This window comes from Wasmannia auropunctata, unplaced genomic scaffold (genome assembly GCF_000956235.1).
Source record: "Wasmannia auropunctata unplaced genomic scaffold, wasmannia.A_1.0 LD334508.1, whole genome shotgun sequence".
Lineage (NCBI taxonomy): Eukaryota > Metazoa > Arthropoda > Insecta > Hymenoptera > Formicidae > Wasmannia > Wasmannia auropunctata.
The window spans coordinates 203,720-217,479 of record NW_012028382.1 but is presented as its reverse complement, the minus strand read 5'-3'; the positions used below and the strand labels follow the sequence as shown (position 1 = coordinate 217,479).

At 45.8% G+C, this 13,760-nt stretch overlaps 1 protein-coding gene across 4 annotated transcripts in view; it reads right to left on the bottom strand.

The window, feature by feature from the left end:
• LOC105458484 (brain acid soluble protein 1) overlaps positions 1-13,760 on the bottom strand; it is a 93,402-nt gene that overhangs the window by 23,563 nt on the left and 56,079 nt on the right. For all 4 annotated transcript variants that reach the window (XM_011703817.1, XM_011703818.1, XM_011703819.1 and 1 more), the window contains exons 3-4: positions 9,622-9,783; positions 9,280-9,393 (exon numbers count right to left, since the gene is read on the bottom strand). In XM_011703817.1, the coding sequence (XP_011702119.1) occupies positions 9,280-9,393; positions 9,622-9,783 (276 nt within the window). The remainder of the gene's footprint in view (positions 1-9,279; positions 9,394-9,621; positions 9,784-13,760) is intronic.

The window sequence follows — 13,760 nt, the reverse complement described above, 5'->3', positions numbered from 1 at the left end:
AATATTTCAACGCGTTCTACATTCATGTTATATTTTGATAAAAAATCTTAACTGTAGTTTAACAAAAAGTTTATTATTTTCAGTTGTGCTCGCAATACTTTTTCTTTTCCTTTTTATCAGGACGTATTAGAATTGTTAATGGCGAAGAATGATCAAAAGAAAAATAGAACGACGCATTTGTCGTTGACAGCAGGCTCTCCAGATAATTCGTTTTAATCCGTACAACCTTCGGATGGCTTTCAGACACGTCCGAGAGAGAAGAGGCTTCGACAGTTCTGGCCGTTCGCCAAGCACTCCGAGTCTGATTAGCTTGTAATTGCGTATTGTTTTCCCCGGTGAAGTAAGACGGTGCCGAGCGACGGACAAGGAAAAGAACAGAATACAAAGGGGGAAACGAGATAATGTCAAGCTTCGAGTTCTTGAAATCTGCGAAAGATTGCTCTCCTCCGAGTTAAGATGCTCGAGAGACTACTTGCCTCGGTAATGGCGAAGGAAACCGCGAAATAGCCGAAGACAATTCCGCGACACTAGAATTATTCAGTTAGCATAACTAAAATACTTTGGTCGGCATTCTATTTAAAGTTTCACAACTGCAATTCTTCAGCAACGCTAACGTTATATAAAACTGTTAAACCGCCTCCTGCGCATTCCATCTTTATGTACTCGATAAATAATTTAAGAATTATTAATATTAAATCTTCGTTTTTTTTTTTAATCTAATGACACGTTTCTGCTCAAATAAAATCTGAAATGCTGCAATAAGAGATTCAAGAATCTACCTCAAAGAGAATGTCTTCCGATTTACTCGATCGACCTGACTCTGTAATGCGATCCTACTGTCTGCGAGCGAGAACGACGAGCAAAAATGTTGTGTGGAAAAAGCGGCCATTGGCATACGTCTTTCACGCGCGCATCATCGAAGGGGTCGAGGGCCCCGTATAGGTCCTTTGAACGCGGTCATGCACCTCTTTTGTGTCTCATCACAATAAAGAGCCGTGGACCCTTCTTCGACTTCCTCTTCCATTTCTCCTCCTCGTCGGGAGTTTTTTTTTTTAACGGAATTTGAATCGACGACGAGAGTACGCACCGTTTCGTTCGGGCGCGTTGAAAAGTGATCGTTAGAGTCCCGCTACCTCGTTAACCTTCCATCTTTCCCTACTCGTTAAGCATCCCTTGAAATTTGGTGGGACGCGTAGACGCGCGCGTTCGATATCGAGCAACATTTCGGTATCTTCACGCTGTCGTTACCTTTCCGCTCGGTATTAATCAATTCGCGAACGTAACGAGCCTTTATACGTTTTCCGCGTAGGGAAACTTCGTTTCATCGCCGAAACGAGGAAGCAGTTTGCTCGCTTAATTTCCGCGATCGAAAGTTTGGCGCGCGGTTGCGGGAATTTACCCGGCAAACTTTTCTTTCGCGTTCCACAATCCGGAGGTCTTTACGATAGGAGTCGAATTTAAATACTTGGAAAAATTTTTCGCAGAGTCTGACGGACGAAATCGGTGGCTCGAACATTACCATGAATGATGGCCGGAAAGCAACTCTCGGGGGAGAAAAAAAAGAAAGAAGTTAGGGGAATATAAGAAATCGCGTACCGTCACTTTTGAACGCTGTCAGGATATCCGTGAAATTCTCGCGAACAGAAGAGAAAAGTTCGAATCGATCGAAGCGCCGCTATATTTCGTCTCTATCGCGAATCTCGGAGCTTTTCGTTCGAGCTTTTCATTTCACCTGTCGCATTGCGTCCGACCGTGAGCTTCCGTACGGAAGTACATAACTGGAGACGAAATACGAATGACGACACGTAAGAACATCTTTCAGACGTCGATACGTCACGCGACACGTCCTACGTCGTTGTTGTCACCGTGAATTTAACACGAACAAAAATTGAGCAAAGAGAAAAGGTGTGCTTCAACTAAACCAGCGCGAACATCATCATATCTTCATTCGTTTTTATACAAATGTTGCATATAAAATATAAATACACTCATAGATAAATTGTTTGTCAATAGTCTTAAAATTGTAATTTACCCTTAACAGCTCCTAACAATAAAAAAAAAAAAATTTTTTCTAAAAGCTCTATCAACAAATTTTTATTTCACAATTTTCCGAATATTTGAGCGCGCTAGGAATTAACATCATCGAGGCACAAGGAAGTTGTTTTCTCTTCACACGCGCGTGAACGTGACACTGCATCGAGAGATACATATGGACGGCAGAACCCGAAGGACCGTGGGATGAATTTCATCGGGGCCATTAGGGATGAAATCGAACCGTGCGGACGCCACCGCAACGCTTTCCGCCGCATATGAAAACCGGTTCCGAACCGCAGTCCGAGACTGCGACGACCACTGTCGCAACGGTCTTACTCTCCCGGCGCGGCGCATCGGCGAAACTGCACGTGCACGCGTCGTTGCATGTGCAACGCTGTGACGTTGACGGGTTTACAACCGGGGACAGAACGCGTCTTGTCACATACAGGCGAAATCTTTTTCGCAACCGAACGTGTTATACTCGCGTAGAAAGCGAATATCGTGGAATCAGTGATTCTTCGGTGTAAATTTAACAGAAAATAAAGGCAATAAATTATATTAATATGTAAGATTTATGTTAATACAAAAATAAAATTCATATTAATAAAATATATCAATCAATAAATTATATTAAGATTCATATTAAAAAGTACTCATATTTATTGAACTACTGATTTAATGCAATAATTAAAATGATAATTAATATTTCCTATATATATATATATATATATATATATATATATATATATATACAAGCGAATATATTTTAATCAGATTTCGAATCGGTAATTTTTGCAATCACACAGAGGCATTTCTTAATTTAGAAGAACATAATTCCTTGCCCCCTTTGCCGTTTTGCTGTTCAAAGATATGCTTACGCATCACGGCCAGTGACATTCTGTCCTAAAATAAGATACGCATGTAAACCGCTTCAAACTTACATGCCTGTCAACTTCGTGTAAGTTAAAAAAAGAAAAGAGAAAGGAAAAAAAAGAAAGAGAAAAAACTCAGCACTGACGAGCTGAAACGAAGAATGAAACAAAGTCTCTCTCCGCGCGTAAGGTTGGCCTTAACCCTCGCACAGGTGTTTTCTCTCCTCCAAGGGGTGAGTCACGCAAGGCCTAACCTCGGCTCACGAAAGCTCCCCCTCTGGTACTTTCTGACTGCCGTACTCTCCATCTACGCAGCCTACACACGCACGTACCGTGCGATACTAATTAATACCACTCGGCCGCCCCGCAATGAAAGTCACGGTGACGGTCGGGCGTAGTTCGAGGAACGAGCGAAGAATGAGTCGCACGGCCACACCCTGGAACATGCGGCGGCATTGTGCGCGAGGGTGTCGGAGACAATGTCACATTCACGGGACTTCGAAAGAAGAGGGTCGTCTCGCGGCGAGACGTCAAAAGAGATCTGAAGTATCTATACGGGCGAGGGGGGAGGGTGTCGCCTCATTGATAAAAACAACTGTTCGAGATGCGAGAAGCACTTCCCGGGAAGACAACTTCAAGGGAAATAATATCTCTGAAGATTGTAAACTCGAGAACAAACGTCGCATAAAGAAAATCCCAAATTAGGCCCTTCGTGAAAGCCGAATAAAATAAGGGATTGTCCAAACGACCATTGTCCTTGCGCCAAAACAAAAAAAAAAGACAACATTTATTTTATAATTTTTGTTTTATTATGCTCAAATAAAAACGTCATTTTGATTCGTAATAAAAATATAGAGGTTTTTAAAATCCTTGTATTATTTTATATTATCAATGTTTGACTCACAAATATCGCGGATAGACTAATTATCTTGGAATTTGAAAAAATTGGCTAACAATGGCACGAGCTGCATTTGCCGATAACTGGAAAGAAGATTTGTAATTACATAAATTATAACAGCTGGGAGACTAATTATACTCGCGCGTCTCTCCGCCGTGAGAGTCGAATTAATGAATTCAATCGAGCGCCCGTCCACTCGAACTCGTCCGACTCGTTAACGTCGTTATCTGGTATAATTTACTCGCAATGCGACGGCGATAAGGGCGCGGTCCAGGAGCTAAAAATAAACGGGCATATTTATTATCCGCCCAACGTTTGTAATTCACACGACGATATAAATTCGCTTAATCGAGCTCCCTTGTCGCACGCGTGCACCGGCGCGGCGCCGCGCCACTTTCATTCTTCGATCCTTTTCCTGCACGTCGGTCGCGCGCTCGCTTTTAAGACTTTACGTGATCATAAATAAGCACGTAACGACAGGAGGAAAGAGCGTGGGAGAAATGATGAATCGAGGATAAAAAGGGGTACTTGCACGAATATTTCCTGCAATTATACGCGCAATCAATTTTTTACACTCACATACATCTTAATGCTGCCGTGTCTCTCGTTACAAGTTGCGTTCTTTCTCTTCGATTCTAACGGAGACATGTCCTGATACAGTTCTCTTTCCGCGACGAAATAGCGCGCCATAGGCAAGTATATCCGGGAAGTTTGGGCCATTGAACCGTGCTGCTGCTGGCGAACACAATGAGCGACCGAACACGGCGTAGACACGGCCACTGACCGTTGCTCGTCGACCCGGGCCGATGTCCCTCCCCCGCCCCGTCCGATATGTCGTACGTTCCCCCGTAGGAAATTGGCCCAAGGGCCGTGACCGCGTATCGACATTACGTCAAGCCGCGCCACGTCGATCATACTGTCGACATTATGAAATAATTAGCGACGTTACACAACGTCAAAGAAGAGAGCGATACGATCGATCGCAGCGAGCGCTTTTATCCAATCGTCGTAATGCCAGGGTAACCCGCGAGGGGGTATCCGGAACATGCACGCACGCACCACTCCCATCAACATTTTGCGTCACGTGGAGCGTAGTCGCCGCTCGTGTCTACAAAAAACCGCCGCACACGCAAATCGGAGTCGCGACGACGCGAAGGGAGACAAGGTGGTCGACCGCGAGGAAACAGCGGTCAAGATTTATCGAAGGAATATCGGACGGTCTCATTGCTTTTGTCCCGCGCTGAAATAACTTACGTGCTATTTTTGACAAAAAGTGTTTGATAAGTAAATTCTGTAAGAGACGTGAATCAACAAAATCGCATAAATTAACTGTCCGTTAAATTTGCCGATTAAACTTAGATCGGATAACAGTAAAGAGACGAAATTATTCAATTTGAGAAATGTCAATGGAATACTGAGAATTTCTCGATGATTCCCAGCGGAGTAAATAATTAAATTCGTCTCACGTTAAATAAGGACGACCGAGATTTCCCGCGAAGAATTTCCAGCGATTACCTCATCGACGTCTGATTCATAATTTAACGTACTTATTTTTTTACCGCGACATTCCGTTCACGACAGATGTACATCACTTTAAATTAATTTTGGTGGAATGTTAAGTAATACGATTGCATTGCCTCGACCCGCTTCTTCCTTCTCGCCGCGAACGTGACGATGGAGACGTGACAAATGCCGGAGACGCCTTAGACGCCTCACGGACATAAGAATGCGTGAGGAGACAATTTAAGGGAATTAAGAGTTAATTGCTTTGAATTGAAAATTTCGCCGCCAATTGAGGCGGAACGAGCATATTACGTAGAAATAGAAAAACGTGTCGGCGCGACAGTGAAACTATGCGACGGGAAAGTCACTTGATAATGCATCTCGGGCAAACAGTGCTCCTAGTGGAAGAGTAATCAACGAGCCTATTTAACGCCGTATCGATCAACCGGTACACTTGACGCGATGAGTTCACGTTATCTGATGTAAACGCGACGATTATTAACGTCAAACTCGACGAGATAAATCGTTAGGTGATCGGAAAACTTTTTTTCCGCTAATTGCTCGAGAAATTTCAATCTACGCGCTTCCCGCACTACGTGCCAACGGATAAACCGGTCGGTGAGAGCGATAGAAGCTCTGCTCGACCAGCACGACCGTGTCATAACATGCTCAACAATGTCATGTCGCTATTACGAGGCGCAACACAGCAAGCGCACTGCACGCGGTTGCATACTACCACTTGTAATTCCTTTAATGACCCCGGAATGCTGGGCCGTTCGAAGGGAGTGAAAGTCCCGCGGCTCTGAACGGCCAAAGCTCGCGGTGGTAACCGCGATGACTCGAAGGTTGCGCGAGAGTGAGACGTTCTCTTCCTCTGCCAATGTCTACACCAATGCTGCGATACGTATCGGTCGTATCAACAAAATCGTTATATAATATAATCGCTCAATAAACTCAGACAATAATTGTCCAAGTGCCTATTATCAATTAGAGGAGAAACGCCCGTCAAACCCGTTCGAGGGATACCGAGTAAGATGTGCATGCGACTGCTCGGTTCATCAAGGTTATGTCGGCAACGAGACGATACGAGCTATAAATATCTAGAATTCTTCTGTAAGAGCACGGGACCTTCGGTCCGTCCCGCGCTATGGAGAATGCGTGTTTTCAACTGTCCGAGCGATACGACCGCATCCATCACCGCCGCGGTTGATAAACGACCGCGGGAACGGGATGTAAAAATGATGATATGCCGATAGTCCGCCGATAAAGCAAAAAGTACCGCAAGACGCGGCGGGGTCTATAAATAACGTAACAACGCTAATGAAGCCCCCGCGTCATTACCGTACCCCCAATGTAATCGGAGGGGTCTTCAGCGACTCGGAATTCTTGCTTTCATCAAACCGATTGATAACGCGGGAGAATATAACGGGGAGAATAACGACTACACAACTACGACATTTATTCCACCGTCGGGCGGTAATAGGTTTTTAATAATGCCAACTTGTCGGGTGACAGTCAGACGATTTGACGATAAAATTATCATGCTCGTATAATATCGGGCGAAGAGCCATTGTCTATCGAGACGCACGAGCTGCAGGTCGAAGCCGGAGGCTGCGACAAGGGAATCAGGCTGGCTGGCTGGCTGGCTGGCTGGCTGACTGGCTGGCTGGTAGGCAAGCAGGCAGGCAATCGGCGGGGATAATTTAACCACGCGCGGCGAGAAGCCGGTTTTCCACGGCGGCCTATCACGAAAGTTGCGGGCGCGGAGGTACGACGAACCGGAGGGATGAGTCACGGCTGTTCTTCTCTCTTCCCACTCTCTTTCTGTCGCGTCGAGGTCGCGGCGACGAGAGGTAGGGAGGGAGGGAGAGGAGACCACGCACGCGAGTGCGGCCAAACTGCCGACTGCAGAGGAAGACGAAGAGGAAGGTGGCGACGGTGGTGGTGAAGGAAACGAGAGGATCCCGCCGTTCGCGAGATCCCGCAGCGAGCTACGCGCCTCGCCTACGCGCTCTCGAGAGAGAGAGCGTGATAAGACGAGGAGGAAAAAACACAACTCGCGAGAGAAACGGGAAGAAAAGCGAGAACTTGGCGTCGCTACTTATTATACATCTGCCGGCAGAAACGAATCGCAGCCGGCTCTGCCTGCCGTTGACCGGAAAGAGCCTTACGATGATTCATTGCCGTCTCAGGATAATTAAGCATCCTCGTATGCTTTTCAGGACGATAATTTCAGCAGGTGAATGCAAGTGAAGCGCACTACCTCATTCTTAGCATCCGATCTCGAAATGTATCGCGCAATCTATCGCGAAATTATCTGAAGAAGAAACGTGCGTGAACCATAAACGAAATTGCTTACAATTACGCTCGTCGTTATCACGTTATAGGAGAGACTTAATCGCTCGTTATACCGTTAATTTTCCAAGAATCGATCGCGGTCCAATTGTAAGCTTCCGATGAAGTATCTCGGCGCGCATCCTTATGACGCGAGGCCATCGTCGCCCGATCATCGCGCCAATCTATATAGCTCGATATAACCGCGCTGATCGCGAGGCATAAAGCGCGCGTAACGTGGAATAGCTTGTTAAGCCGCAACGACGAAGATTAATAATAACATCTACAAAGTGAGCTCTCCATCATTCACGGGAGCTCGTGAAAGGCCGTCGCGCCGTTGTAATGGCTGCGCCGAGCGCGTCACGAGGTATAACGTGCAGCTGCATAATACTTCATCGTTTCCCTCGCGCGACAATGACGCGATATACCGGGGGAGGATGGTCCTCGTCGTTCCGCCGATAAACACGCGAACCGTGGAATCGTGAACGATACTAACGAAACTTTGTGTGTTAACGCGGACCCCTCTCTCTCTCCGCGCTCAGAAAAGGAGGGGATTGGGGGAGGGCGGGACAGACGATCGCTTCTACTCCAAATATAAATCTCCGACAATCGCGGGCGCCTTCGAGATTTATCGGGACGTCCCGGGGCCAATTAAGCACACCGTCCGAGAGCCCTCGATCCCCGTGACGGCTATCGCGTGGCCGTCCGCGATTATCTCTCCGAGCGCGGCGCACGCGGATTGCGCGGCACGAACTTCAAGGGGAAACACGAAGCGCTGTACGCTTGATCAAACATAGGCCGTTATTGGTCGAGACTTTTTCGAGACAGCCGGGATCGATTATCCGGTCGCGGCGATTATACGGCTGGCAAAAGATTGAGGAAGTCGGAACGGGGTCGCGGCGATTCATTGCCGCTCGTAAAGCCAATCGCCCTCCTCCTCCCCCCCCCTTCCTCCTCCGCGTTGCGATTGTGCACCACCTACGCTACCTTGCCCTGGAATTTGTTCAGGCGCTACGACATGTACGTATTTCACGAGAGTCATTCGATGAGCGCAAAAACATCTCATTCGCAACGAGCAATAACGCCGCGCCGCTATCGAAGCGCATCGGATTTTATTCGTCGTTGCAGCGATAGCAAGAAGTGGCAATATCGGTAAAATTGAAAATTTGCGACTTTTTCAAGAACAGAGCAAACGCAAACGCAAACGGCCGCGGTATCAAAGAGCGGCGCAATTAGCTCGAGCTAAAATTGAATACGCGATATGTATGCGAGAGCGCGATAATTATTTATTGACACGACACGCGAATAACGCACGATCGGTGTTATGAAATTTACTAGAGAGGTAAAATTATCCAATTATATATGTTGCTGAGAATTACATTATGCATAATGTTTCAATTACGGGTGTCCGTGGGGAACGTTTCCAAGCAAGCTACAGCGAAAATAATTTTAATAGAAAGAAAAAACATACTCGTAAATACAATCCCTCTCGCACTCCCGGGAGATAACGAATTTTAAGAGAAATAACGTTGCATTCTAAGTTTGAGAAGCGCAGTGTTCTGCGCAAGTAATTTCCTGTCACTCCATCAATTGGAGTAACAATGCGTATTCGTGTGGCAGGCTTCTTTTGCGACTCACCTCTGCGAGCGGCTCCTCCTTGGTGACGTCTCCATTCTTGGGCGTTTCGTCGCGGCTCGGCTTAGTCTTGTCCTTCTTGCTGAAGCTGATCGACCTGAAGGACCACTTTTTCTTCTAGAAAACGAGGAAACACGTATGATAGCGATCGGCAGACTCATCGCGCGTAATTGCGCGTCGTATTTCGCGGAAGCAAAACTTCTAAGTTAAGATGAACGGCTGACTAACACACGCGTACGCCTCGACGTACGCTTCGACGTGACGCGAGGGAAAATTTATTTTATTTGTCATCAAGCACGATTAATTAAGCCCGGAGTCGGCGAGCGCAGTCGCCGGTTGCCTCACCTTTTCTTTCTTTTTAGTTTCCTTATTGTCTGGAGAAGTGGCAGTGTTCGGACTGGCAGGGGTGGCCTCTGTGGGCGTCGTGACCTCCGCAACCTCCGCAGGAGAGTCCCCAGACGATTCTTGCTTCGTCTCCTCAGTTTTTACTTCTTCTTGCTGCGGCTGCTGAAAGCAGAGATAAAGTCTCCTTCGAATTTCGTCTTCTGAGTCGTAATTAATTTTACGCGAATAACGAACGCCTTCAATTCGAGCGATAAAAATACTTCCGAAGGGGATATATCAATACGTTGTGTGTGATTGTGCGACAAATATAAATCATATGAATTCTCGGAATATCAGCCGGCATAATATGAATCGTCACATAAATATTTTACCCTAACATAGAGGTTTCCTTAAGCACGGAGAACATAAACGAGAAAAGGGAACTATAAAAATGAACGCGGTGTTGTACGTAAGATATATTTCACGTCATAAATTGTAAATCCTATATATCGTAAATCGATACCTTGTATAGCTGCAATGTACGACTTCCCGCGGTAATACTTCCGAGTCCTACCATTTCGCGAAATAATAGCGCTCGAACATCAGCTGATAGCTGCTTTCAACGCGGCTCCTCACGACACGCGATACATTTAAAGTCGTTAAAGAGAGAGACCTAGGCATTTTCCATGTCATCCTTGAAATCGCGTATACTTCACTTATAACTTTATTACTTCGCTTTACATACGTTATCATTAATGAAACATCGAACATAAATTACATTACAGCCGAGAGCTTCGACGAGGATACATTATATAATTATCAGAAAGCCGATTAAACGAGAGAAAATTCTTCGTAAATTTAAATTAAGAACCTAAAAGTAATATCGTGGAAACGATAAACGAATTATCTCCATTCATCGCCAATTTACCTTCAAACTTAAATCCTACCAATTTGTACGAAAATATATAGAAGCGACATCGAAAATCTCATTATCTCGTTTCCTGTAAACTATAGCTATAGGCAAAAACTGATTACACGGACGGGCTTTTTGCCCGCGGGCGTATATACGTTTCCGTGATGGTAGGTACTTGTATAGTCGTCAAAAGTTTCTCATCTTGCGTCCGGAAGTACCGCAACCACTCCGGAATGAAGTCTCTTTCCCATCGTACCCCGAGGCCCATCACTTATAAATAATATCAAACTTCCTTGAACCGGGTTAGTTTTCCCGGAAAGTGCACAACGAGCTGCACGACACGAGGAGCTCCTTTGTCCCCAGTTCTGAAAGGCTCTCGACGATCTCTCTCTCTCTCTCTCTCTCGCCGGCGAGGTGTGCAGCTTACCAAACTAGCCGAGAAAAGTACGGCCGACGAGAGCTTGTCGGCTCGTCTTTAACGTAAAGGAAGTTCGCCGGAGTCGATTAGATTTCTAGTGTCGAGGTCTAAAGCTTCGGAATTTCTAAGCCTCCCATAGAGATAATTGCATACTTAAGATCCAATTACAAGACAAAGCCAATGAAGATTCATAGAAGAAGAATCATCGGATTATGGTAATCCCATTAACAAATATAAACCGTAAATGACTTATCGCTGAATTTAGATAGAGGCTTTTTTCCACAGTTTTTTAATCTACAGTTATTTTTTAAAAACAGCATGGAAACTATATTGCAAATTCGCGGAAAAAATTCTGAGGGGATTTTTAAGCGAAAAAAACCGCGACGATGCGATCATCAATTAAACGAAGAATGTAATTACGGCGTGAGGCAGGTAGGATAGAATGCTTCGTTAAAAATGGTTCTTGGAAATTGGCTGAAAGACAAATATACCTGCATTTCTCTCCCCGAATTCATGATTCGTCTCATTATCCGTGCTTCCATAAACTAAAAGTATTTTATGACGTACAACTATTCTTTCTCGCACTCGCGCGCGTATATCTCTCGCAATAATTTTTCGTCGTAAAATTTCGTTCTAAAAGTCGAAAAAGACTTTTGTTGTTTTCCGCCAGATCTGACTTTCGCTGAATTTAATAGCTGTTTCCATCTTTCATTTCCAATTCGTGATCGATAAAACTGGTAGCCGCGACGGCAAATATTGTCCGAGTCGTATGAAACAACCGTGAATGGCGTTTCGCAAGTCGAGGCAGGTGACTGGTCGATTGTACAAACAACGGTGCTACTTTATTATCGATGCAAATACGCGAGAACAATTCCACGCGTTTATTCGTAATACGCAAACACGCGCGTATACGCGATGTGATAAAACAACGGCGAGCGGGCAGATCGAGCCCGACGTGCCACACGACGTCGTTTAAGAACGATATAAATCCGACGTGGGCGTTGGACGGCGGATTTCCTGATTTACAACGGACTGTGCGCGAGGCGCGACGCGCCGCCCGCCGTCACATTCGATTACAAGTAACGCGTCTGCACAACGCCGCGTTCTCCGTTTTTCTCTCGCTCTCTCTCTCTCTTTCTCCTCACGCCGTCGCCATCACTTCCACAACGACGGCGAGACGAGGCGAATCTCCTCGGATGCGTTTTGCGCGTATTATACGAGTATTATGTAAATATCAGCTTATTTCTGCATTCACGAGACGCGCCACGGCGAGGAGAGTCTCGTGGTATCCGGCGAAGGCGAGATATGAGCAAAGGCGGAGGGGAGAGAGAAAAAACAAGAACGGACGAACGGAAAACGAGGTCCGAGAGAGAGACGAGGGGCACTGCGCGGGATATTTCTCCACGTAAATGCCCCTCTGAGTACAATGGCACCACACGAATATGTAAGGGACCGCGTCTTGTGATATGAACCTGCAAAACATCGGGGACAAAAAGTGGATGCACAAGTCATTTGCAAGCATAAAGAACCGGCCGAAAATTTTCGTCCGACAGACAGAATAACGCGAACCGCGCGTGTTTTTTGCTGTCATTCCGTGACCCAAACAAATGAAATTAAAAATGGTAATAGGATACATAACGCGAGAGCGAATCGACTGTTTATCAAGTCGCGTTTCTCCATCAGTGTATGAATATTGCATTCAGTGTAAAACGAAATAATAAATTAAGATTCCGCGCGCGAATCGTATTACCGAAGACGCAGGCAAATAATAATAATGAGCGTCTCGTCGAGAGGCCGATATATTGGAATTCGGAGGCCACACGAGTTTATCATTAATTAATATTCAAAGATACGCGGCACCGCGCGCGAGCAACCTTGCGCGACGGATAAAGGCGCCGGATCGTTGGTGCAGCCGATCTCGCACAATATTGGAATACGAAGGAATCTCCACGGGTCGCGCGGCGTGGCTTCAAGGCCCGAAGGCCGAGAGATTTCCACAATAAATTCCTCGGCGCTGCAGGCGTGCATGTATAATATGAATACGCGCCATCTGTCCCGGCATGCACGCAGAGTTTCTATAACGAATTCCCAAGCGTTGAGTAATCGTTCGCCGATCGATGGGACGACGCGCCGACCGCGCCGTTTTATTTTGACTAGACGCGATAGTGTGCCGCCCGCCGTGATAACGCCACGCGATCGCGTAAAGCAAGAAATCGCGCACGCAACGAGGTAGTTAAATTTAAACCGTTAAAATACTCAGGCTTGGGGATTTAAACGCGCGTTTTAAATGAGAAACCGCGTTTCACTGGAGGCCGCGCTAAAGGAGATAGCGTTTACCGCCGCTCGCCAGACGGAGAAAATTCTGCAGGAATTTCAAACGGGTCAGAGCCGCAATTAGTGGCTCGCAAAGCAGATGAGTCGTATTAATTAATAAAGCGCGTTCGTCCCGGAGCTATGCAAGCTACACGCACGATGATTCATCAACGAAACGCGCGGCGCTGAGACGTTCGCGCGGTATTAATTATATATGAAGTGCCTCGTTTAATTTCCGTATGATACCGTGCCGCTGATTCATCGTTCGGAGAGGAGGTCGATAGGCGGATCAACATCTTTTTGCCATCTACGTTAATCGTGTATAATATACCTCTATATCGGTGTATTACAATCGACAAGAGTTAATTATAGAAAGATTCGTGAATTCACGAGATATAAAGCACCCTACAATTTAACTTGTCGACCGTGAAGCAATATATCAATCATTAATAAAATCTCAGCCTATTAATGTCCCGTATTATCTTTTTTAGTCAATAAATAAACAGACTTAATTTT